The sequence below is a fragment of the Sinohyriopsis cumingii genome, chromosome 19 (assembly GCF_028554795.1).
Source record: "Sinohyriopsis cumingii isolate HCF-2022 chromosome 19, ASM2855479v2, whole genome shotgun sequence".
Taxonomy (NCBI): domain Eukaryota; kingdom Metazoa; phylum Mollusca; class Bivalvia; order Unionida; family Unionidae; genus Sinohyriopsis; species Sinohyriopsis cumingii.
In genome coordinates this window covers 16417908-16445902 of record NC_142979.1, presented here as the reverse complement: position 1 = coordinate 16445902, position 27995 = coordinate 16417908, and the positions used below count along the sequence as shown (strand labels likewise).

The 27995-nt window shown below is 33.8% G+C and overlaps 1 protein-coding gene across 1 annotated transcript; it reads right to left on the bottom strand.

The window, feature by feature from the left end:
* Window positions 1-9: 9 nt before the first annotated feature.
* LOC149775191 (derlin-2-like) lies at window positions 10-27977 on the bottom strand. Its single transcript, XM_089944008.1, has 6 exons — window positions 27768-27977; window positions 25932-25997; window positions 22626-22793; window positions 16887-17082; window positions 15715-15805; window positions 10-10768 (listed from the first exon to the last, which is right to left on the bottom strand). Exons 1-6 carry the CDS (start codon window positions 27855-27857, stop codon window positions 10642-10644), a joined length of 738 nt encoding a protein of 245 aa, XP_089800134.1. The 5' UTR covers window positions 27858-27977; the 3' UTR covers window positions 10-10641.
* Window positions 27978-27995: the final 18 nt, after the last annotated feature.

Below are 27995 nucleotides of genomic sequence, written 5' to 3'. Positions count from 1 at the left end.
GACCATCACTTTCATAATTATGTTTTTATTTTCAAAGTTTGCGTACCATGAAGAATGCAGTACTACGATTTCAATTCATCAAGCATTTTAACAGGAATCTCTGCATACATAAAGCATTAACTCTCCATTTTACGTAAAGACAAAAAATCACTCGGGCAAAAGGGCTTGCTACGTGAATTCTTATCATATACAAGCATCATGTTTCCTAAAACAAGCCATCAATGCAAAAACAATTATTCCCTAAAACTTAAAAACATCGTAGCAATATAATGAAATTTTTAAAATCTACGCTAAAAATCCAATCACACACACACACACACACAAACACACTTATTTGGTGTGTAACGACATAGCAGCACAAGGAGGATATGCCGATACAATCTGAGTCAAGTATCTTGCCAAAGGAAACACCATGGTAGCCTACCCCGGACTGGTTGATCAACTCGAAGGAACACTGACAATCTGGATGAAGTTCTCCTTTCGGGTGCAATCTGGCAGGCTAACTACTTAGTCACAGGAAGTCCTAAGTGAGTAAAAGCGATACAAAGGAATGTATCCATTTGGTAAAGTCGTCTTACAAGACAGAGTGTGCCCTCTAATTTACAGTGTTTCCATAGTTAAATAGTGAGAAGGCTGGAAATCGTGTGATTTAGATTTTTAACGTCACTTTAACAATTTTCCAATCGTATGGCTACGATGTCTGCAGTGTGGCAGTTTATACTAGTGATGTCTAGCACTGGGGCATCATGCTGCAGACATGTAGCATCGTGCCCCACCCAGTCACATTATCTTGACACGAAGCCGACCAGAGTCTTAACACCAACTTCTTAATGCCAAGCGCCAAGCGAGGCAGCTGCTAGTGTCTATATGATGGTATATGATAGGTGGACACTATCTATGAACTTTATGGAAGTGTATCAAAAATGAGTATGTTTCATCTTTTTTCAATAAATACCAGTACCGCATATACTTGCTTGTAAGTCAACTCTAACTGCAAATTCTACAGACCAAGACCTGCCATAATATAATACATTGGGAGATCCGAGACTATGCAGTTTGTTAGGTCTAATCAGTAGAACGAACATAAACCCTGATCTGCCAGCACATTACGAGTCTATGCAGTTTGTTAGGAGTAATCAGTAGAAAAAAACAACATAGATGGTTGATGTGCAGACTCATTTTGCGAAGACAGATCAGGATACAAGACATACATGCTAGTACACAGAGTTAATAAAAAAACCAATAGCTTCAAATCATTTTCAATGAGTACATAGAGTTAATGAAAAACCAATAGCTTCAAAATCATTTTCAATGAGTACATAGAGTTAATGAAAAACCAATAGCTTCAAATCATTTTCAATGAGTACATAGAGTTAATGAAAAACCAATAGCTTCAAAATTATTTTCAATGAGTACATAGAGTTAATGAAAAACCAATAGCTTCAAATCATTTTCAATGAGTACATAGAGTTAATGAAAAACCAATAGCTTCAAAATCATTTTCAATGAGTACACAGAGTTAATGAAAAACCAATAGCTTCAAAATCATTTTCAATGAGTACATAGAGTTAATGAAAACCAATAGCATCAAATCATTTTCACATTTTCTTCTCGAAATTAATTAGGACGCTTTGTGAGAAATCATCATCAAATAAATATATCTATTATATCTATTGTTCCAGGATGACCCTTAATAGATTTTAAACGTGACCTTTAGCGATAATCAGTCAGTGTGTAGTGGAGCATAGGATGCTAAACTGAAGAATCAAAGTACTGAGAGCACTGATGGCTTCCAGTATACACTTGATAATATCAGAAAGGTCACAGGAATTAATGTGACACAAATCGTATTTATGTTAGCACTACTTTAATTACAAACCAACCTCAATAATGCCCTGAAAAACATGATCGCAATATAACAAGCAATATGTCCACAATATTCATCCAATGAAAGTTGAACCATATAAATAAAATTCTTCTCTATTAACCCAGATCAATCTATGTACATAACTGGGTGACTTACAAAAGGAAATTACATGCCCGTCATACTAGAAAGATCTGTATACCAATTTAATGACTTAGAACCTTTACAATCAATTCCCTCGTCCTCACTTTCAATATTTCAACAAAATACATCACAGTATAAAACTCAATTTTCACGCTAACGAGATTTTAGGAGTATCAACAGTCGAGGCCAAAATGATTACAGTTTCACAAATTACTGTATTGTAAGAACACAACCGTTTGTAATCTAACCATAATTATGGCACTTTTGACTATTGCACCATAGTTAAATATAAATTTGTTCAAAAAGTAATATACAAAGATTTTGCTCATAAATGAATTAACCTAAGATCTTGATATAACCCTTTAAACAAGTTCTATCAAAATCAAAAGAGAAATAGAGATTCTAGTGAGGTAAATAGCTAAGCAATCCAATACAAGCCACCTCATCAACATGTACATTTACTTAGGGTTCCCATGACACTGGGAAAATGTTGGGAGAAAGAATAAGTTCCCTACCAACCCGGAAAAGCACTTTAATTGTGCAAATATTTATCCAAGTCGAGGGAAAATAGAATTTTCAGGTGCCACTTGATTACTGATGAAATGCGTAACTGAGTCGTAACTGAACTAATCGAGAGTGAAATTTATCGAATTCTTACCAAATATTATTGAAGGTTGCAGAACTCTTCAGTGAGCCAAGGTACCTTTGTTATATGTGTGATTGGGCAATCGGAAGATCGCTCGGCAACTTCCATCAGGCCGAGCGATGTTCTGACTGGATCCTTGAGGTTCTTGCTTAAAACAAAGTTTTGCTAACGTTTATAACATAGCATATGAATTAATTTTAGAAAATAATGTAAGGTTTTCCTCAGTGGCTATTGAAAACATGACATTGTATATCTTAGGCATTTTTCAAAGTGCTTTTAATTCCCCTTTTTGGTGCATGACTGATGAGTGTAATTTGGGTTATAGAGTATACCACGTAACCTAACTTCATATGTGCACCTCTTCAATGGTTATTTTCACTTCCCGGACTTTGAGGGTAAATTAAGAGAAAAAGTTGCTGATGATTTTTTTAATACTTTTTATAAATTGAAAAAGTTATTTATTTAAACTTTAAAAGCTTCTTTCTGTCTACTTTCTTAGTGCACTCTGGAATAGTCAGAGCTCATTTTTCAAGCACTTGGGAGCAGGCATTTTGTACAACTTAGAGAGCAGTTTCCATAATAGCAACATCTAAAGAAATTCAGTCATGGAATAGAGATAAGCTAACATTCTCTTCATTGTGTGCATTAGCAATGCAAACAAGTTCACCTTATAATGGTCCCTATCTCACAAGTACATAATAACTAGACCAGAATCATAAAGACCAAGGCCAATAAATCAGCACCACACATATATTAAAACTGACTGGCGGAATAGGGGCTGATACCACCTATTCATTAACACATGCAAAAATCTGCTGCCAATTTTGTCTGCATGATCGGTGTACATTTTATACACTTGTCGGTATTTCTAGCGGCTGTTGAGCTAACGTCGACTGAAGGGTTCTTTTGCTGGTATGTAATACTATTTTTGGATCAAATCTTATGTTAGGCGACTTGTAAATCCACTTGGAATAACAAAACCCTCTGTCTTGTGGCCATTTTGAATTTTGCGCTAGATATGGCTGTTACAAAATAGTGGTAAGTGGCTAAACTGCATGCAGGCGTGTTCCGGAAAGACCTGCATGCAGCGAAATTGCACATTTTAACAGTTGACATCAAACCCACATATCGTCCATCAGTATCAACACAGATATGAGGAGGCTGATTTATCAGACTAATAAAGACCAAATATATGCCACACAAACCCATTGTCCCCCACCCCCATCATAATGAAAATTGATCTATTTTAAATATGCACATTGCATTTTTTCAACTTAGCAGCTGATGTTATGCTAAAAACAAACAAACAGCAACATGAAACTTAAACTATTCCTGAGATGTCAAATTTTACAGTTTGAGCAAGGATCGAACAGACCAAGTTCACAGAGGTCAAACGGTTGCTCATTCTTCTAACACTAGTATATAGAAGTAAGCGAATCTGCTTTGTCAGAATTTTTATCTCTTAATTTTATTACAAACTGATGAAAAGAAACATTTTTGCTAGTTTTCTTTGATCCAACAGTTTTAAATTCAACTTGTATTCAAAGACTTTCAATTTCTTCATAATTAAGCATGTTTTGTATTGTCTCAAGGTACACTGCATATGCAAATGCAAAAATGGGCATAATTAACTTATTTTCATACATAAACATCAATGTTAATGTACCATATTATTGAAAAAATCATACATGATGATACAAAAAAAAGAGGAAAAGCAAACAGAAGAAATGTTCATATTTGTCTTAAGATTCCACTCTACAGGATTGTACTTTGCATGGGGATTCATTTTTAAGCAAAAAGAATCAACCAGGTTTTCCTCATTGCCTATCCTGGTTATATTTTTTTTTAAAACTTGTATATCTTGGGCAATGTTAAAAAAAAGTTTTAAATTCCCCATTTGGTGCATAACTGAAAAGTGTAATTTGGGTTACAGATTATACAGCTTGGCCTTACTTCAGATGTTAAAACTAAAAAAATGGCAAGTACATCTTGGTTATTTTCACTTCCTGGACTTAAGTTGGAAAACTAAAAGATAACTTTTGTTTAAAATGAATATTTAATCCATTTACTGCACTTTCAGACGCTGGTATTGTCTGCTCTGGCAAATTCATTTTTGCAACTGCGAATACTTTGGACAAGTTCATGATGCTTTTTTGAGCACATGGAAGCAGGCATTTTGGTTAGCTGTCTGCTTGATGTAGCAGTTTCCATAGCTACTACATGCAAAGAAATTTCAGTCACAGTACATCAGAACAGCATATTATTATGTCAACATTCCATTGTGCACATTACTAATGCAAACAATTTCAACTTATACTGGTCACTTGCTCAAAAGTACATAATAACTGTAGAGCAGAATCTTAATGATGAAAAACGTGCTATTAGTGCTTGATTTAATTTTGGTTGCTTAGCTGAAACATTTAGGTCACAAGCATCTGAACAATCCCTTTGAATAATTGTCATGTGTTATCATGTATTATAAGTCCCTTTGAATAATTATCATGTATTATCAGTCCCTTTGAATAATTATCATGTATTTCTTCCACAGAACAGTATTCGTTATTACCAATGCGCCACACCCCTGTGGATTATACAGCTTGGTCTTAAGACATGCACCTCTCAACAGACTACCAGCTCCCCTATGTTATTTTCCCCAGCTCCCATTTTCATATTCCGAGTTAACATAAATGAAATTTGTGGTAAATAATTTATGAGTGTTAAACATTCTGGTTAACAGCCACTTTCACCACCATTCTTAAACCTAATTTAATTTTACAGTGAATTTTACTGTGTAGACCTTGCATAACAGGTGGATATGTGCCAACTGCTGTAGCAGTTTTCAATGCGGAATTCAATGTTCTGGTCTACCTTACAATTAATTCATTAAAATATACAATTTATAGTCACCTTACATTGAAAGTAAATGTTAGGATGCTAACCAGAAGAGAATTTTTAAAAATAAAATTCAGTCTCTTATAAAGGTTATAATTTTCAAAATTTAAAATGACCATTTTCTAAAGAACTTTTTTCACACCAATATATACTATTCTGCAGAGTAAAGTTAGTACTATTTAAACGAGTTACAAGCTAATTTATATGAATTACAATGGTTAAACTTGTTTCTAGAGATGTCCTTCGGTAGCTAATTTATATGAATTACAATGGTTAAACTTGTTTCTAGAGATATCCTTCAGTAGCTAATTTATATGAATTACAATGGTTAAACTTGTTTCTAGAGATATCCTTTGGTTTAGTATATGCAGTCTTTAAAGGAACCCTATGTGAAAAAGTGGGGGCAAAGCAGGGCTACTTTTTACCCCCAAAGTTAGGAAAGAGTAGGAGAAAATAAGGATATTTTATAACAAAAAATATTAAATTTAAGACACTTTTTTTAAAAAAAAAAGCAACTTTACTTCTTACCTTTCATAAACTTTAACAAAAAGCATGTTCTTACTCACATCCTAGCTGTCACTATGGTTACCTCAATCTTTCTAAGCACCATCTTTCCTTTTGCCCCCCAAATAACTGAGATGCAAAACAGAAACCTCTCAACATGTTGTTAGTTAAGTACTTTTTCCACATGTCGACATAATTTTTTAATCAAAGTAGCAATATTAGGGCCATTTTGGAAAAGTAGGGAAAAATAATAAGTCTGATGAAAAAGTGAGTAAAACTAGGACTGCTGAAGGGCTGTAAATAGTCACATGGCAAAATCAGGTGTAATAAGAAAGAGTAAAAATTTCAAACAGCATTTAATTTAAAAAATGCATGTTAAGTAAGGTTTATAAGTTAACCACAGAAAACTGAATTAATCCAAGAAAAAGTCTTGGAAAAATATGGAAATTTTTGTTTCAAAAAGCGTGGAACCCTACAGAACATGTCTAAGACCCTGTTTGAACAAAATCAGATAAAACATCAGTCTTGAGAGTGATAAAAAGCTCAGAATATCTGATACAAGATTAATAAATGAGCTACAATCTTTCTCATAATCAGAAACATGGTGGTAACAAGCTCAGCAAGCAGATGCAAGACTAACTTGTTAATATATGAGAATGTTGCTTGTTAGTGAACTTGTGCAAGATCTTGATGATATTAGCCTATTTACCAAGTTTGATACAAATTGGATCACAAATATGGCCTCCATAATGGTAACCAGGAATTGTTGATGGACAGATGATGCAGGACAGACAACACACAGCAAAATGACAGATGAAGTTGCATCATAAGCTCATTTGACCATATAGCCAGCCTGGGGCTACAAGCAAGAATTTCCTCTGACCTGAGGGCCTAGGTCCCTGATGTAGTTTTTGACCCACTTGGGTTCACGGGATGCAGCTCCTTTTCGCTTTTTTTCCAAGTATCTAATAAAAATAAACTGCCTACAAGGCTTTGTCTTTACATTTACACCTTTTCAAGTTAATTGCCCTATGTTAGTACACCACAGATATTGACAAAAATGTTTAATAAGACTATAACTGCATTACATAATTCCTAATCAGTGCAATACCCAATTGCATGGCAAGGGATTATCAAGTAATGTTGGATGTGGCTTCGTTTAGTGCAAATAAATGATTTACCACTACCGTCATTGTTTACCTCTACCTTAAGTCTTTGTTGGGTTGCCTATGTGTTCAACATGTCGTAAATTTACTTCCACTCTACAGGATAAAACAGTGTCCAATGAGATTTGTTTCAATTGTAAACATTAAACATGTGCTATTTATCATCAGATTAAGTTAAGTGACACAGTGGTAGATTATTTACCTAATGACCACCTTCAATTATCTTTTAAGTATCTAGAGTGGTCATGATTCCATTATCTGTGCAATTTTTTTTAAAAACATGCAGCAATTAGCTCACCCGAGATGTGAGAAGCCTCTGAAACAATATAAGGTACTGAGGCCAAAGAAAATACAATGATAGTCAGATTGGAAAGACAAATGCCCTTGCCTAAAGAAGAAAGAAAATTATGTCAGATATATAAGTTCTGTTTGTTCCTGGTGTGCAGAAAGACAAATGCTTTCATTAATCAAGTTATATTTGCAGTTTTCTACATCTACTGAACACTGTATGAACATGAATCAGCTTGGGAGAAAAAGGCAAGATTACCAATTCTGCTTGAAGTAAATGTTGACAAGGACACAGAAAGGTGCTAACCAGTATGAAATTTATTGTATTTTGCCATCCAGAAACGAAACAATTTCAGTTACATCCATTGCTTGCCATGTCAGTCTGTTTTGATCTTTTTAATCATTACCTATTAAATGAAGTGATGTTTATACGTAATAGAATTCTCACATGTACGACACTAAAATTCCGACAGTTTCTCCCCTCATTTTTTCTCGACACAGCACAGTTTTTTTATATACATTTAACCAAAACATTAATCTTTTGCAGCAAAAAGGTTCTGTTCAAAAACATCACAAATGCAGAACAGTTTTATCTGATTCTTTCTCCACCTCTCAATTTAGATATTGAAAATCAGTGAATATATATATATATATATATATATATATATATATATATATATATATATATATATATATATATATATATATATATATATATATATCTGTGCAATACAATATTATACATCTATATTAATATTGTTTTTATTTTATACTACAATGTAACAAATTGTGCAAACCGAGTTAAATTTTTCTTTGGCATAAATATAGCTTGGAACATTTAATTCTTTCACTGGGCTGGGACAACATGATTCGGTTGAGGTCTCGTGTGATTTTCCTCAGGACTCCTAATATTTAGAACCATGGGTCCTTGACTCTTAATTTTCTAAATGCAGGGAAATCCCTGACACAAGGCATGCATTGATTAAAACATACTTCTGTGAATCTTACAGTATAAAGTGCCTTATCAACATGTGAATTTCAAACTGTCTTATCAATATAGAATTTATAACAACAATCCAGCCCTTTACAGCAATTAACTTTAGAGATGGTTGTCTCCAGCTTTAATTGTCTATAACTTAGGTACAAAACTACCAGATGAGGTGACCAAAGCAGGAGTCAACCTATTTCCTCAGGTCAAAATGAGAACAATGTTTCGTAATATAACATTGTTACTACTATTTGAAACACAACTCTTGCTTAGTACAGAAGTAAACATAACATGCCATAATGATTCAGAGTGATTCATAACAAGTCAAAGCCAACAAAGACTTGGACAAACATTTTAATAATGGCAGAAAATGGCAAAAGAGTGTAAGGTGAGAAAACTGAAAGATTATCAAATATGTGTCCTTTTCTAGTTGCGAATGTCTAAATTATCTGGCATAATTGTACCTGTTTATTTCTGAATAAATAAAAGTGTTATATTGGCAAAATCTGGATGAAAATGATTCAGTCCTTCTAAATATTCCCCAGTGGACTGCAGGAAATGCACCTTGCTGATGATGGTGCTATTAAATGATTGAGCATGCACTGCACACAATAAATAATAAGATAATAATAATACTGCACTATAATACCAAGACTGTAACACTGTACCTTAGTGTCAATACTGTCACACTGTACCTCAATGCCAAGATTGTCACACTGTACCTCAGTGCCGAGATTGTCACACTGTACCTCAATAGCAAGACTGTCACACTGTTTTTACACAAAGTGATAGACTTTTTTGTGATGTTATTTCTGTGCCATTCAAAAGGAACTTTACATACCTCTTGGTGATCTTGACTAGCTATGTTCATTACATGCTAGATGTGCTAGATGAGGTGTGTGTGTGTGTGTGTGTAATTTGGAATTTAATGTAGCTTTAACAATTTTTTAGTCATATTGCTATGATGTCTGCAGTGTGTCTGTTTAAAGTGATGTCAAACACTGGGGAATCATGCCACAGACCTATAGCATCATGTAACACCCAGTCACATTATCCTGACACCAGGCTGACCAGTCCTAACACTAATTTCTTAATGCTGAGAGCCAACTGAGGCAGCTGTTAATAACAATTGGCATGCCTTGGTCGGGGATTGAATCAGCAACCTCCTGCATCAAGGCGGATGCTGTAACCATACAACAGTCCTGTTGGGAGGGTAAATGCTACAGAATTTACAGTTGCCATGAGACACAAGGTGAAACGACTCAACACAACGAAAATCTCTTGCATGCATAAATTGATTCACTTGTCCAAAAACATAAGTGCTTGAGGGATCTATCTCAACAACAAACATCAAATGTTGGTATGTGAGAAAGCTTGCCAGTAGCTTCTCGTGGGTCGGTGGTTCTTTCTGAGGGTTTCCCAGATTCTTCCTCCACCATTAATACTGGCTGCCATGTATAGCCTATCTTGTGCTGATAAATGGCGTTAAACCCTACAACAACAACAACAAACATCAAAGTCACCCGGATTTAGTTAGTGTAAGATTAACAAAGTAAAACTACTTGTGGAAATGGATTTGACATTCCTGGCATTGAGAGAAGGAAAATATATATGGATATGACATTCCTGGCATTGAGAGAAGGAAAATATATTCAAAGAACCTAATCACCTTCATTTTCACCATGCTTTGTTTTGTGTACAATCCATAATGGTTCTGGAGAAAACTACTGATGTCTTCACCACCAAGCCATTTTTATGGAAGCCACAATTCATCAATAATCTTGGTTTTTTTTTGAAGAATGTGTCAGGAAGTTCAGCAATAATGTAAATCATGGTAAGACTGTTCATATCACAATTATCCAAAATGTCCATCACTAAGAATGCACAATGTATCCGAGCGATTATCCCTCACCATATTAATTAGAAACATTAAGGATAAATCCAGCCTAAAATTACTGGTGGACCACATCAGGTGAAATATGTTATCTGACCACCTGTTTCCAGTAGCTGCCTTATTATACACCATACTGAAGTACAAATCTCTGCATTAAGCAGCCACTTGTGTTAGGAGACCACTTAAACTCTGTCTTTAAGGTGTCTAATAGTGATGTAGCTGTGCACAAGTAAACAATAACTGTGAGGATGGTCACTAATTGTCTTGGTCTGCATTCTGGTTTCCAGCTTGCCGTCCCTCCCCCCAGTTGAATCCTCCAGGCCTCTCCTCAGGGAGAGGGTTGTAGTTGGGGTCTTCTGGTGGACTTTCTAATAAATATTTCCTAAAACAGACAGAATTCATTCACTTTTCAGGAGTTCTGTATTAATAATCTGTACATACATTATAAATAAACCTATTGTGGACAAGATGAAATAAGTGGGATATCAGATATAATGTAGGGTGGTGTGATAAAAAAGATATTTGGTGGAAAAATTGAGGGCACTTTAGTGCCAGAGTTTTCTCTGCCAATAATCTTCAAGTCCTCCACCCAACAACAGTCCTTCCTAATTAGCAAATTACCTTCCTTTCTGATTAGTAAATTAACTTCCTTTCTGATTAGTAAATCAACTTCCCTTATGATTAACAAATTACATCCCTAAAAATGCATTTTTCATTATTCTGGATGACTCATGGGGCTACCAGCTATCACTTTTTGGACCTGTGTAGTCATGTTGATGGAAAGAATTTATTTTGATGCTGATTTGTAGCATCAGATGTCAGTAAACAAACACAAGGTGCAAATTCCAATAATGAACAGAGGTTATTTCTGAATGGGTTTTTTATTTAGTGTTTGATTAGATGGAGCAGTGAAGACAGAGCAGTAAAACAATGATCTTCTGAGCCAATAAATCACTAAAATTCCCTAATTAGAGGACTTGCAGATCAGAAAACAAGTCTTTATATGTTTAATCTACTAAATCTGATTTTTACTTTATCTGCTCATTGTACGCACTGATGTAAGCCAAGCAACACAGTTCACAGCATGTAAGGAGTAGTTAAGTATCACACATACACGTGGTTCTACTAGCAACAGGACAAAATTACTGTTTTTGAGTCTGTCTACTGCACACACCATTTTATAGTTGAAATCTACTGCTTTTGAAACTTAAATGATTAAACAAAAACATGGAAAACAGAAACAAAAACAAAAGATCAGTGCAATAATGTGTGCTGAATTATCAGATTATGAACTGTTAAACATGGGCTAACAACAAGCCCCAAACTGATAACCCTATCCCTGTAATTTGGAGAGTTCAATGACAGAGGCCCCTGATTATAAATCAGCTGACTTTTGGCAGTCATTTTATAAAAAGGAGAGACAAAACAAAAACTGATTTTCTCAGACATATTGAATTTTGTTAAAAGAGGAACATTTAAAGGCAGCAAAGAACCAGCTGGTCATGATCTAAATGCAAAAAACTTAACACAAACCAGCAAAATGTTAAATGTAGGTCACAGTGACACTCGTTTGTGGTAAAGGTGTGGTATTAACACAAAGATGAATACGATCATATAGTTTGATGATTCTAAAATGAACAGAGTTTGGGAAATAGACTACAATATGTAACCAAAGACAATGAAGTTAAGTGATTCCAGGTATAACAGAATTCATACGTGAGTGCAAAATAAAACCCCAAGTTAAAACAAAAACATTACTAAGAATTTACAACAAATGCATATGTACCATATTTGTACAATGTTTTCATACAGCAATGTAATTACCATATTTACCAGTCTATAAGTCGAATCAGCAAATTTGGTAAATCTTCCACCCTTCAGCCATACATAAGTTGATGCTGTGTATAAGACAAGGCCAGATCAATACCTCTGATTGTCTTTTTCACTTCGTTCCACACAGCATCGTGAATTTTATCATATCTTTAACTCGATAACATTTCCAGTCAGGATCATTAAATGTTACTAAAAGTATCTTTTTGTTTCACACAAAGTATTTTAAATGTTGCTATGTACTTTTAGCTACATATAATGATGCTGACCCGAAAATTTGTTAAGTTACAGATAGGATTAAATTTGCAATGCTGTGTGTAATTAAACTATAATAACTTCCGGTTTCATAAATATTAAAAGTATCATTGTATGCTACTTCAGATTACCAGCAATAAGGAAATTGCATCATTAATGCCAAAATGCTTTCCCCAGGTTGGTTTTTTTTTTTTTTTTGGGGGGGGGGGATTTTTGTATATGTATTCCATCGCAATTTCCTTCTTGCAAATTGTGATCAAAATAAAATATGGTCCAATATATGAGAGAGAGAGAGAGAGATTTCAGCTCTTCATATTATTTTTACCTTACTGCCCCCATTTAGCTGAAGCTTTTGCCAAAGATTAATAAATGAAACAGTAAATATAAACTATGAAAATACATACCATACCCCTTGAGGTTTTAAATATTCACAACAGTTATATCCAAACAGACTCCAATTAGGTTAAATCCCAAGAATGACCATTTTTCATGCTGTCTAATTTTCTTTGCAAGTATAATGACCTCTTTAAAGTGCACATACTCCTCCTGTACTTAGGCGGCAATTGTTTTTTTATCTTTGTTCATGCTAGATGTTAATATAAATTGCTGTCACTTCCATCGGCAAGTTCAAATGATGTCACTGGCTGAGAAATTTACACGAGTAACCACCTGCCATTTCCTTTCATTATATGGCATGGTATTCGTAATACCCATGGGTAGCCTCATTTCTCTATTGGTAGCCTCGCAAATCTGATCTGGTATGCCAAATCTTGACCTCAGAGGTGTTAGCTTTCTTATGTTACATGTTTAGGCTCAAACAAACAGTAACACAAGAAAGAGTGAAAACAACAAGCTCTGAAAACTACAATAATTTAAAAAATAATTTATTTCCGTGGAAAAATTCTGTAAAAATAAAAAATGTATGAACCTACGGGTTTTAAGAATCAAATCCAAAAATAATCCAAGAATAAAATTTTAGAAGTCCTAATAATAAAATGTTCTATAGATTTCAAGTTCAAGTCCTGACGAAGAATCCAAGATGGAAGACAGTGACATATGCTGTATCATGTAGTGTTGAAGTATACAGTTCCTTGTAGAAACAAGAAATATCACTCCTGTTTTGGAAATCTGTATACATTTTTTATTATAAGAGCTGTCTTTGTTCAAGAATCTCACATGAGCACATGTATTATCCATGGCCTTTTTAAAATCCTATTGAATCCAAGTAATTTGAAATAACTCTGAACGACACAAGTCACTTTCCAGTGTAATAGACCAACTAATGAGAATATCTCTCCAAAACAAAGGTTATATTTTATTCTAAAACGCAAAAAGGGGGTCATGTGATCGTGTTCCAGAACCTCGTCAAAATTGTTTACTTGTTAAAGATCACGTACACCAGTGTCCCTGATGAAAACCAAGCATTTTACTCTAAGAAATAAAATTTTAAAAATTGTTTACATCTTAAACATGTAGTCCCATCATGATCTCGACAACAACCAATCATTTTAAAATAAAAAAAGAAATTATTTATTTATGTGGTTGCTAATAATTTTGAATCAAGGTCAGGATCTAGGTCAACATTTGGTGTTTACTGAAACGAAGTCAAGGTTAAACTATTTTCTGGAAAAAGTATCATCTCCAGGGAATAAAGTTTTACATTGCAATAGCATGTAATGAAAAATAAAAATTTAAAACTGACAAACAAACAATTAAATTGAAATAAATATATATTAAATCAGATATAATTAAATCAAATATACATAACAGCTTGAAATGACTGAATACAGCTGTAGCATATGTAATCAACATGTAAATACAACTAAAAAGCTATGTGATTCTTCAACAAAAATAAAAGGAACTGCTTACCTAGTGATCTTAATTGATAATGGAATATGGTACTGCCATGTACATAAGCAAGATCAGTCATCAAGTGAACAATTTACAACTGTGAACACATCTCTGCCTGTCTGTCTTTGCCTGTCTCTGTCTTTCTCAATGGGGCAAAACTTTTATTTGATCTTTAGGTGCAAGAAGGAAATTGTGATGGAATATGTCTTTGTCATGGTTATTCATCTTCTAACTTGTAATCAAATTTAAACAAGATATATTATAAACAATGTACATTACTGGTGCATGCTGCTTTAGCACAATTACATCTGATATAGGTTAATTATTAATACTGATGATCATGTAATTGTTTAAAATAATCAATGTGGGATCCTATATTTTTTCATATATGAGCTCTCCCTCCAAATGAAATGGTTTTTTTTTACACATTATTTTTCATACTTTTGGATAATCATTTTTCATATGAATATGATTAAGCAATTCAGATGACATAATCCAATATATAAGTTGATTCAGAGTATAAGACGAAGCTAAGATTTTCTGGTCAAAAAGTATCATCCTATAGACAGGCAAATACAGTACTGTTTTGTTTTCCGAAGACATTATAATTCTTCAATTTGCTATCCAAAAACAGTGGACGACAAATAAGGTCCCCTTCATAACAAAAAAGGTTTACCAGTAGCTCGTATGACAATGTGCTGCCATCAAGTAAAACAAGATTGTGTTCTACCTTTACGCGTATGGTAATGAACAAAAAACAGACATTACTAGCCTATCAACCGAAAAGCACAACCAACCATGTATTAAAGGCACAATTTTCGGTGGTTTCCTGAAGAACTGCCGTATCAGTAATCTCTCAATCCACTGTTTGATCCTCGGCTAATCAGATCATTAAAATCTTTATTACAAATGCACATTATAAACAAATTTAGCTCCGTCAACTCCCTCCCATGTGGGTAGAAGCTGTAGGAAAAGAGAATGACTGCCTTACAAAATTGATATGTGCTGATACCAATGCTAAGGGTGATACAACGGTTTCTCGCCTTCATAGAGGTGAACCACCTAACATAGGAAATTCACATAAGTCAATGCAGTGCCCACATAAGGTAAGGGGCATGAGTCAATGCAACTTTCAGGTTGCTATCATCAAAACATGCTGAACTTCAAATTTTAAATGAAAACGTTTCTTAGAATTAAAGTGTTATTTCAACTCATATTTAATTAGAAGAAAAGTCTATATGATTTGATAGTCTGAACAAGGAGAAGCAAACAGATGACCAACTGGACAAACGTGCAGAATGAAGCTTGCTAGATAAACCCCACAAATCAGCTATTGGATGTGTGTAAATGAAGCCTTCCTGCTAAAAGTCACAAAAATAATCATATACTTACAAAATCCTTGGCGTTTTGAGAATCCTAAATCCTCCCTCCTGCTGTGGAAATACGTCTTCCAGGAAGTAATATATGTGACCTATTGCAATACCTGCACAAGCAAACAAAAATTGCATTCCAGTCACAAACTAAAATTACTATACAATTTGACATACTAATTTTACAAATTCATTGTGAGAAAGATTTATTCATGAATTTGTTAAACTTCTAGTAATGGTGGTAAATAAACCAACTGCACCATATAATTCAAGTAGTGATGGTAACTACAGCAACTGTACCATACAATTCAAGTACTTATTTTAACTGGCAAATGTACCATAAATTCAAGTAATGGTGGTAACTAAAGCAACTTCACCATACCATTCAAGTAATGGTGGTAATTATGACAACTGTACCATACAATTCAAATAACAATGGTAACTATGGCAACTGTAATATATATTCAAGTAACGATAGCAACTATGGCAAATGTACAATACAATTCAACAAATGACGGTAACTATGGCAAATGTACAATACAATCCAAGAAATGATGGTAACAAAGGCAACTGCATTGTATGATTCAAGTAATGAGTGAAACTATGGCAAATGAACCATACATTGTTATCCATTTAATTTTCACAAGCACTAATTTTGTAGAAATGCACAAAGGACTAGTTACCATTTATACTTGCTTATAAGACAGATCCAGCTGCTAGCTGCACAGACCCAGATCTGCCACTGCATAATGTAATAGCAGATCTGGGTCCACATAATTTGTAAGGAATAATTAGTAGAATAAAACAATATAGACTTGATTGTAGGTGCATTATGCAATGGCAGATCGGGGTCTATGTTGTTTGCAGTTTGTCTTGTAGGTAAGTACAGACAGTAATAACTATGCACCTGCCCCCCCCCACCGCAAATAATATTATGATCAAAATCAAAATTCAGTTCAAGGAATTACAAATTTATGCCATGACTTGGGGACCCATTTATGAAGCTGACAATGCATTCTTAGATAAATAGGGGTGGGGGTTGCCTAGAAAACTACTGCAAATGAACCTGAACAGTTACACAATAAGATGGTTTTCTTGCAGAACATATCAGCTGACAGCTGAAATATTGTTTTCATCATAATCATTTTAAACAGTTATGTCATTCTGTATGCAATGATACAGCAATAAACTTACCCATAAGGTCCACTATAACTGAATTGCCAAGCAGCAAAGAAAAGGCCAATAAAACCCATGGCAGATAAGGTGCCTGGAAATTCAACAGTCCAAAGAAGTTCATTCTCACGTAAGGATTTCGCCTGCTCCAAACATACACAAACATAATTGTGAATGCACTTCCTAGAAACACTAGGTTCACAAATAAAGCTACTATCTGAGGCTGAATTAAGGAAATATCTAGAAAGTGAAGTAGGTTCTGATAATTTTTTTAAGTGACCCCCACAAAACCCATATTTGTTAATAAGCATGCAGTAAACACTGTTAGCTATATTTGGTGGAAATTTAATTTGGTTATACTGAAAATAAAAACTGAAATTAAAGGCTGTAAAATTTATATAAAAAAATGAAAACTGAAAAATTATCAAAGTATTCAAAGTACTGTAGTGTCATTAATTTTTTGATATATTTTGTGGTTTACCCAATACAAAAATGAGTCACATGTAATGCAGATCCCCCAATATTTTCTTACTGATACATTCCTAGACATCAACAAAACCTCGATAATTCAATTCATTAATGTCATAAAATATTAATTTGTTTATTGTAAATAATTTTGAAGAAAAAATAGAAATTATAAAACAGTTTATATTATTTAATTGCATTGGTATGTATCCAGTACAGAAGAACCTGTCTTGAAAGACCACCCTTTCTGCCAAAAATTAATAATCTTGCTTGACAAGTGGTGTCTCATGACGGGTCAAAACCCTATATAACCAACAAATCTGTGCAAGGAGAACCTGGTTTCTCAAGACTGGTGGTCTTTCATAGCAGTGGTCTCACAAGACAGGTTTTACTGTATTCAGTAATGGTCTTTTCCACTCATTGCTTTAAACTGATTTGTGTTGAGATCAGTCAGGATAAAGAAAAAATATAAAGAACATGTGTTATGTATATTTAATTTTTATTGTCTATATTACTGTATGTATATTTAAATTGTGTGATTGACCTTAGTCAGTAATGAGCTAAGGGCCTACCTGTTTAGTGACATTTATTTTGTAAACAACATAATACATAGCTAATATTTTTCTAAGATTATAGATTAAATATTCAGTTAATTATAAATGGAGTAAAACATTTACTTGTATCGGAGTTTAGGACATTAGTTGTTCATTTGAAATTATTGACAACATAATGTTCTAGAAAGTAAGATGACTTTCATCATGGTTCTGTTATTGTGTCATAGTTTTTCATATTGATGTTGTTTCCTTCAAAATTACTCATTTCACACCTTAACATCAGTCTTCAAGGAATCAATTTAATTCGTGTTTCAGTCAATATTTGAGAAGATTTATTACAATTATTCACGCGAATTACAAAGTGCTCTTTAATACTTCTTGGACTAAATCATTATTTTGGAAGTAACGTATATACTCGCATATAAGCCCGTTCGCGTATAAGCCGACCCCCCCCAAACTGAATTGGTAAAACTGTTATAAAGTGCATGACCCGCGTATAAGCCGACCCATAATTTCTAGACTACAGGTACATCACAAGATGCACAAAGTGAGTTCTGAATACATTTACTTAGGCAAATCACATTATTAAATAAAATGAAAGCAAGAAAGCTAATTTACATGTTGAAATAAAAACAATTCTAAAGTGTTAAGTCTTAATGGAAATTTAATTAATCCTCATTTAAAATCATGAATTATAAAAGTTCTATCACTTTTAGAATCCTTCAAAATCTGGCTCTGTATCAGACTCGCCAAACAGTTCACGAAACTCGGCTTCTGTTATGGGCGTGCTTTCATCAAAAACGTCGTCATTGTCATCATGGTCATCCGATACTGTGTCGTTCTCCTTCTCGCTCTCCTTGTTATTGTTGCATTGAAATATAGCATCATCCTCTGTTCCATCCATGGCATTGCTGATACATCACTTCCTGAATGATTTTGCTTTTCCGCCACTCCTGTACTTGCTTCTCGTTCACAAAAATTCGCGTGCTGCAGCACAGTTGTTATTTGCTTCTGCATATTCAATAACTTTAAGTTTGAATGCTGCATCATAAGCAGAATGCTTTCTTTTACTTCCAACACTATTCATTTTATCTGATTGAGTTGAATATAAACTTCAAGTGAGATTAAACTGAAATAATTTCTTATAGTGGTAGTATACTATTTATATACCTTACCCTGTAATTATTTCCATGTGTGGTTGGTTATCAATTTGTATCTGATAATTATTTATCATTGTTGTCTATTTTTGTGTTTTTTTTAAACTACTGGTAGTGTGATTTAATTGATCAAAATATGATTGGTTTCAGTGTGGACATTATTCAAGTATTGTGACAGTTTATAACTTTGAGCAGAACCATGTCCACTACCATATCTCATTAAACAATACATCTGAGAGTCAGCATGTATTAGTAAAGTCACTGGCATTGTGCAACAAAAAGTACCTATTTTCCCCGATGCATTTACCACAGATTAAGCATATGGTAGCTATCGTACAACACTCTACTGCTAACAAACCACTTTGCTTTACAAACAACTAAACAACAGTAGTATATAAACTGTGGCTGCCGATTACTTCTAAAACACCCATCAAAAAAATATTGTTTTACAATTATTCACGCTGACTCGTATATTGCCCTGTTATTTACCCTTCCTCAGCGTGCGTGCAACAAACCCTTATGGAGCCTCTCGTTATTGTTCCTTTAAGACTATCGTACATGTATTTCTACTCTTGATCAAAATGTTTGTCGTATATACCTTCAGTATCGTAATTCTTTTATTTTTTTACGTAGATTCTTTTCATATTTACACTGAAATAAGCTAGCGTGCATTTGTACGATATCATAGAGTTTAATGATTACTGATTAGCTGAGGGTTAAATACTTGACTGGAGATTACTAATATGGCGGTTCTTTTGGAAAATACACATATCAATGTGGCTCAAATAACACGTATGGCTGCATTTTCTGGTGGATGGACATCTGTCAAATAGACGTCAAGTACGTTAAAACATGTTTTTCATTCATCATCCTACCACAAATATTTGTTTCACATCACGACAGCGCAAATCTTATGAGCCATGTGGCATCATTAGGCGTGTGATCTCATCTTCGGCGATCGACAGAAACAATAAATACTGGAAATCGAGGGAAAAAAGCATTAAAAATTTCAGACTTGGACCTTGGCCTGCAGATAAGCGGACCCCCCTTCTTCCAGGCCTTATTTTTTCCCTAAATTTTTCGGCTTATACGTGAGCATATACGGTATTATGAATTCATTCAAGGACATTTTGGAGTATATCACTGTGATATATAAAGACTGCTAAAACATTATCACATGCAAGGCTACTGGCACATCAGTATGTTCAAAATTGGAATTTATTTGTCAAAGAAATTTTAGGACTATTTGGGATTTTTCACAGTCCAACTGCAACGTGCACATACCCAGATCTGCTTTTGCAAAATGCACAAGCAGATCTGGGTCTATGCAGTTTGTTTGAATAATTAGCAGATCAATTAGCATAGATCCTTATCTGCCTGCACACTATGTGATGGCAGATTATAGTCTATGCTGATTGTAGTAGTTTGACTTAAATTATACACAAGTATATTATACAGTGGAACCCTACTATAATGCATTAATTGGGGTCCAAAAATTGGATCGCGTTAATAGCAGGGTCATGTTAATGTGGGGTTTTACAGTATTTTACTTTTTTCAGAGAACAACACATTGGGGCATAATGTGTATTCATGTCTAATGTAAAAAATCAGGGTATTATCGGACGAATATTAAATGGAATGCAGTAGTAAGATTTATTCAAAATAATGGATGGATATTATATTTATAGGTTATTACTCTGTGTTAAATAGTTTTACTAATTTTTATTGGTTTGTCTGATAATACAAGTTGATCGATAATACCTCGACTGAGGTTATATCATGAATAGGGTATCAACATTGTGCCGTTGTGGCATGCAGTTCATCCATAATGCATGTAATTTCATTGAAAAACTGCACACAGATTTAAAATATTCAATAATTTTGTCACAGATCGTTGTGTCTGAATTCAACGTCTAATATATAGCATGAACAGAGTATTAACACCATTTACTTACTGTCTGATATTGTACCGTTGTGGCATGCAGTTAATCCATAATATATGTAATTCCATTGCAAAAATTGCATATGCATTTAAACTATTCAATAATTTTGTCACAGATCATTAAGTGTCTGAATTCAATGGGAAAAATTAACAGCAAAATTAGATTAAGAAAGAAGAAGCACATATATGGTTCATTACATTCCAGGGTCTAAGAATGGTATCTGTACAAATTTCAATATGCTAAAATTTTCTCATGTGCATTTCGGTGTACCTTTATAAATTGTAAATACCCAATAATTAACACTTCTATGTCTATTCGTTTGAACGACTACAGCAAGAATAATTAACAATCAACACATGCTTTCAGTGTGCATATCACTCTGACTTCAGATTTTGTGAATATTGAAAGAAACATGTGAGAACTACTAAACTAATTATTGCGCAAAGTATGCGACCTCTTCCCCAAAATGATAATAAATGTTTTACACACTATTTCTCATACTTTAAAAAAGTATTTTTCCAGGTACGAGAAAAATACATCTACATGTGTTTAAAATTTCAGGAACCATGCCACGATCGTATTATATATCGTATTATATTCGAATTCATACACAATCTCTTCCCCAAAATGATAATAAATTTTTTTGCACAAAGTGAAGAGAACGAATTGCATTTGTGAACATGCTTTCCCATAATGGTAAAATATTTTTATAAAAAAACAGGAAATTAATAACGAGTTCATAAGCAAACCCCATACACATGTAAAACCCGAGAACTAAGTGCAGTAGGCCTGCAATGGTCATGTCACTTTTATAAATTTTTTTAAAGCTAACGCATGTACAATTTCATACCCTTTCAATTTCCAGTTAATAAAGCAGATATTATTTACTAGTCAACTGATTGCATCTAATAACACCACCAAGCCCAGCAAACATGTTGGCGGCTTTTGTTTGTTGGCGGCTTTTGTTTTTTGATGCTTATTAAACTGTGAGAATCTTTTATCAACCACCACATTGTCTGCTGCTTGGCTGTGTATGCAGTTAAAGAAGAAACACATGTTGGTTATTGTTTGAGCAACGATTGTATACAGAATTAATTGAAGACAATCACAATGACGACTTACTGGCTTTACTCATGGACCAGTAATCAGTAACATTTCCGATAATGTTTATTTTGGCATTACACGTCAAGAACCTGGTGATATTGTTATATTTCAGAAGCTATGCCACAATCGTATTATATTAAATTTCATACACAAATTCTTCCCCCAAATGATAAAAAACGTTTTACACACTATTTCTTGTACTATTTTTTCCCAGTACGAGAAAAATACACATACATGTATTTAAAGTTTCAAGAACCATGCCACGATCATATTAAATTTGAATTCATATGTGATCTCTTCCCCAAAAATGATAATAAATTTTTTATACACTATTTCATGTACTTTAAACAACAAATATTTTTTCATGTGCAAATGAACATGTGAAATTTCGGAAGCCACACCACAAACGCATTATATATGAATTTGCGTTATAGCAGGGTTGCACTGTAGTACTATTCACTTTAGTTAAGTTTTGAGAAAAGAAATGTAAAAATGTAAACATCTATATACAAACATTATTATAGAATGAAAGGATACAGTCATTAGTGTTCCACCAAACAGGAACATGAAGAAAAAATCCGCTGCTTTTCCTCTAAATGAGCCTTCCTCTAACATTCGGCAATACCGATATGTAAATATTACATTAAAAAGAAAATTAAAACCAATAGGTCCAAAATAAAGAAAATTTGTGATTAATCTCCAGACCTGAAAGTAGAAATTACATGTCATTAGATACTATTTTAAGACTCCTTAAGAAATTTATTTATCAATCTTTAATGTAATGCAAAATTTAACATTTACCTATATATATATATAATGCATTACAGTGTTTTTCTTTCATGAACAATATATACAAATTAAATGCTGTCATATAAAATCTCTTCAGCTACATGCCTTGAGGTGTGGCCCAGTGGGTTATCATGCCAAATTCACAATCAGTGTGTTGCAGTAGAATATATATATATATTGTTGTTGTTGTGTTGTGGGGTTTAACGCCATTTTTCAGCACACGATAGGCCATATATGGCGGCCAGTATTAATGGTGGAGGAAGAACCCGGGAAAACCCCGGAAAGAACCACCGACCCACGAGAAGCTACTGGCATGCTTTCTCACATATCTACATTGGCTGAATCTGAGACTCGAACCGGTGCAGACAGAGGTGAGATGGCAGTGATCCGTAACGGCGAACGCTTTAGACCACTCGGCCACTCGGGGCCCATATATATATATATATATATATATATATATATATATATATATATATATATTCATTCTTGTATGATCATCACCATTTTCATACTTGTGCAAATTAAGGTAATTACGGAAGCATTGCATGTATAATTACCAGTTTCATGCAAGTATGAAAATATACAAAAAAGGGCAGATGATCAAAGCTGGACTAATAGATAGATACAATGGTAAATTTAGCCAGTGGATCATCAAATATTGATGCAAAGATCAATAAAAAATTACATGGCAATGATTTTATTCAAGCTAACACCTGCCTTCTCTAATTATCATTGCATTCACTGTGATCTCTATTGTCAGCATAAAGTTACACTTACAAGAACACTCTTAAGGATAGTTAGCCAATACAGTGATTGGTAGCAAGAATATTAAGGGTAGTTTGCCAAGACAGTGATTGGCAGTAAGCACTGTGCTATGCACTATTGATTTCTCCAGATAATACTAACGAACTTTACTTGAGGCACTTGATAATTGATATCGCTTACTGAATCACTCTGACTGGTGATATAATGGCTGTTTGAGACCTGTGATCATTATTTATATACATGTATCATTTAGACACTAATTAGGCTTGGCAGGTGGCAGAGAGCAAGGGTAATACAAAAACAACTGGAACACTCAAATTTGTTGGTGGTAACTTAGGATTCTGACAGGCAGGAGAACATATATTTACACAAACACACACACACACACACACACACACACACACAGAGGATGTTCTTGGGAACATTAGCACAATTCAGGCATTATACTGCATAAGGCTGCAAAGATTACACATGCAACTGATGCAGGAACTACCTGTTCAAATTAAGTTTTATATTTCCACATTTCTCCTTAGGAGGATTGTTTAGCAGAGTTTTCTGTTAATTCTTTTCTTAAATTATGTATGATTTTCAAAAAAAAACATATCACTAGTAAAAGGCAGAAGCCAACATGAACTGGTTCTGGCACACATTATACAATTTAGCACATCAGGTTGATTTACTGAAAATGGCAATAATAACTTCTTTTGAATACAGTAGTTACCTTTACCCAACACTTCTGTTGACAAAACAGTATAAAAATTATTTTAAAGAAACACCATTTCTTAATTAATCTGCTGCAAACTTTCTTAACAGATCAGAGAAACACATCCCATGCACATGTATAGGCAGTACACCTGGTTCCATTATCGAGTTTTCATGTAAACATAACACAAGGTAACAGTATAATAATAATAATAATAATAATAATAATAAGGACTTTGTATTGCGCCTAATCTTTAGAAGCTCTAAGTGCTTTACAACATTAGACAACACCTATAAGATAAAAAACATATAATGATATGATTACAAAAAAAAACGCGATGAAATTAGAAAACATTAGGGATGCTTTAATGAAACTGTCAGATATATTTAATAAAGAGATGTCTTAACGACTAAGTCCTGTCTTAATAACAGGTAAAACACATACAGCAAACTAGGTAACAGTATAATGACAATTCCAGGGATGCTTTATTGGGATGATACTGTCAAATATAGTTAATACAGACACATCTTACCGACCCAGTCCTGTCACAAAAAGAGGTAAAAACATAGAGCAATTTAGGTAACAGTATAATTACAATTTTAGGGATGCTTTATTGAAACTATCAAATATACATATATTATAAACTCAGTCCTGTCACAATATGAGGTAAAACACACACTAAACAATCACAAAAGGAGCAATGCATGGCATGCACATTATAACAGCTGTTAGCTATTCAATAAACATAAATTGGTAGATAAAGAGATAGGTTTAGTTTCCGACCATTTTGTGTGTGTGATTTGGATTTTTAACCTAGCTTTAACTATTTTTCATTCATATCGCCATGATGTCTGCAGTGTGACAGTTTATAGTGATGTCTAGCACTGGGGCATCATGCCGCAGACATGTAGCATGATGTCCCACCCAGTCACATTATTCTGACACTAGACTGACTAGTCCTAACACTAACCTCTTAATGCTGAGTGCCAAGCTATTAGTACCAATTTTGTAAGTCTTTGGTATGACTCGGCCAGGGATCGAACCCATGACCACCAGCATGCAAGGTGGACGCTCTAACCACTAGGTCACTGGAGCATTCTCCGACCATTTTAGCGAGTGTAAAAAATACATTTAGAAATTTTGGCAAATGTTGCAGCCTTAATAGTGCCGAGTTCAAAACATGCACTGCCATCCTTCGGCTCTGGACAGGGGTATTCAACCCATGTTTTCTCAACACTCTTCTGTGATGTGTTGATGTGCTGTCACTTGCATATCAATAATCTATTACATTTCAACTCTAATAGCAAGCGTCCTAAAATTATTAAGCATTGATTTTTATATCAAATGTATTTTTATTTTTTTAAAAACATTTTGTTGGACTTTGTTTAATAAATTCAAATGCACAGGTACCAGGATCATGGAGGAAAAGCAAGAGATTATGTCTGTCAACAAAAGGCACGTTACAAGGCAATGTCATTATTTTCAGCATACTTGGATATTCCATCCCAGAAGAACTGACATCATTCTGCATGTATATCAAAAAATCAAGGAGATGAAAGAAACAGAAGAAAAGTCTGTTGACATACCTGGTATCTGTAGAATATAAGATCTGGATTAAAATATATCTGGAATGGTGTGATCACCTCTAACTGCTACAAAAGATAAAAGAAAGTACATATATGAATATACAAGTTCAAGAATTGTCATTTCTTCATAATGTTACTGTATTTCTTATGAAAGTCTAAATGTCCACCTTGTAAATGTGATCAAAATAGATGGTTAAACTTTACTACCAGAATGACTTTCTTAATGAAAAAAATCCAAGAACCAAGAGACCCTATAAGGGGTAGATATTCCACTGGCTGAAACAAATTTCAAAGAATTCAAGATAAGACCATTCTTCCTTTTAACTGCATAGTGCTGAAACCATCTATATTATCTAGCAATTTTCAAATAAGCGGTTGTGTTGGACATGCTTGATGTCAGATTGGCACCATTTTATTCAATAACAACAAGACATTATAGGAAGTCTTCTGGTGTAAACCCATGTTGATATGACTTTCTGTTTTGGAAAAGTAATGATATGATTTTTCAAGATTGGTGCCATGGTGGCCATATTGGATATCACTAGCACTATTTGGCAGTAGAGCTAATACTTGCCTAAATTTTGTATGGGTATGGGTTATTTGGCAGTAGAGCTAATACTTGCCTAAATTTTGTATGGGTATGGGTTATTTGGCAGTAGAGCTAATACTTGCCTAAATTTTGTATGGGTATGGGTTATTTGGCAGTAGAGCTAATACTTGACTAAATTTTGTATGGGTATGGGTTATCATATATATATATATATATATATATATATATATATATATATATATATATATATATATATATATATATATAGTGCCATTTGTTCATTTACCTGGGTGGTTTCCATCTTAAAAGACAAACCCCCTTCTAAAGCAGGAAAATGGTCTTTCTTGAGGCATAAATATAAATGTGAGTAAAAACTATAGTACACATGAAGTAAGAATGGCATAACAAAGTTTCAACTATTTAATATTTTTATTTAAATATCACAGTAATGTTATAGAATCAATGTGATCAAACTTATATAAATGTTACTTAAAATAATTATGATTAATCAATAGTCATGGTGCAAAACAACCTTCATTTCCATGTCTGGCAATATAGCAGAATGTATATTGATGACATTTACTTGAATCTCTCCAGAAATGTCATAGTAGAGATCAAAAGACTCTTTCTCCCTTGTTTTGTTTACCACTGTTTCATTTAAACATAGAACATATGCACAGAAAGCACTTATTACAAATTGTATGCTAAGGTACTCTGATTACTCAGAAAGTCCTTATGAAAACAATACAAAATATTAATTTGCATCTCTGGGTGACTACTCCACATTAAAAGTTCCTTCCCTGGGTCCAAAGTGTATTGTATTGGAACAGCCCTTTTGAACTTTTTAAATACTTTTTGCAGCAACATATTCCTTCAATGGCAATTTTTAGTTATTACTCAAGTTGCTCAGTGTTTACGAAGGAAGTGAGCTTGTCATATGGTTGACTGGTTTCAGTCCTGTACCTATGAATAAATTTCATAATCTATGAGAGAGAGAAAAGCTACAATGGCCAATATATATATATATATATATATATATATATATATATATATATATATATATATATATATATAAACTTCGCACAAAGATGCTGAACACTGGTCACCATAGACCTAACAACGGGTTAAAAGTGGAAATACAAAATTAAAAAGTGGCATCTGAAAAAAAACCTGTTCAGACTTTATTTTTATAATTCTTGATATCTCCAATGAACAATTCAATGTCTCAGTTTCGTTGCAGAAACTGGTACTGCAATTTTCATAACTTATATAGTTCAAGTTCTTACCACTGCTAATGTTGTGATGACACATGCCGTTGTGTAGGCTCTTGTCAGGGGCGGCATCTGCATATATTCTTGTTGAAATGTATGTGCCATTGTGATCTGCTCACTGACAAATAATCTAAATGTGCAAACCAGAAGTTAACGAAGAAATACGAAATGCTGATAGAATAAACGAAAGCACATATATTTATAACGGAAGTGTACAATGCCACGTCCAAGTTATACGCATGC

What these genes read in the sequence shown, in the direction of transcription:
- LOC149775191 (XM_089944008.1), bottom strand. Translation starts at nt 27,857, where the DNA reads ATGGCACATACATTTCAACAAGAATATATGCAGATGCCGCCCCTGACA. An exon ending in AGTTATAGTGGACCTTATGG is followed by an intron (nt 15,806 to 16,886) that starts GTAAGTTTATTG and finishes TTGCTTGTGCAG; the next exon opens with GTATTGCAATAGGTCACATA. An exon ending in CTCAAAACGCCAAGGATTTT is followed by an intron (nt 10,769 to 15,714) that starts GTAAGTATATGA and finishes TGTCTGTTTTAG; the next exon opens with GAAATATTTATTAGAAAGTC.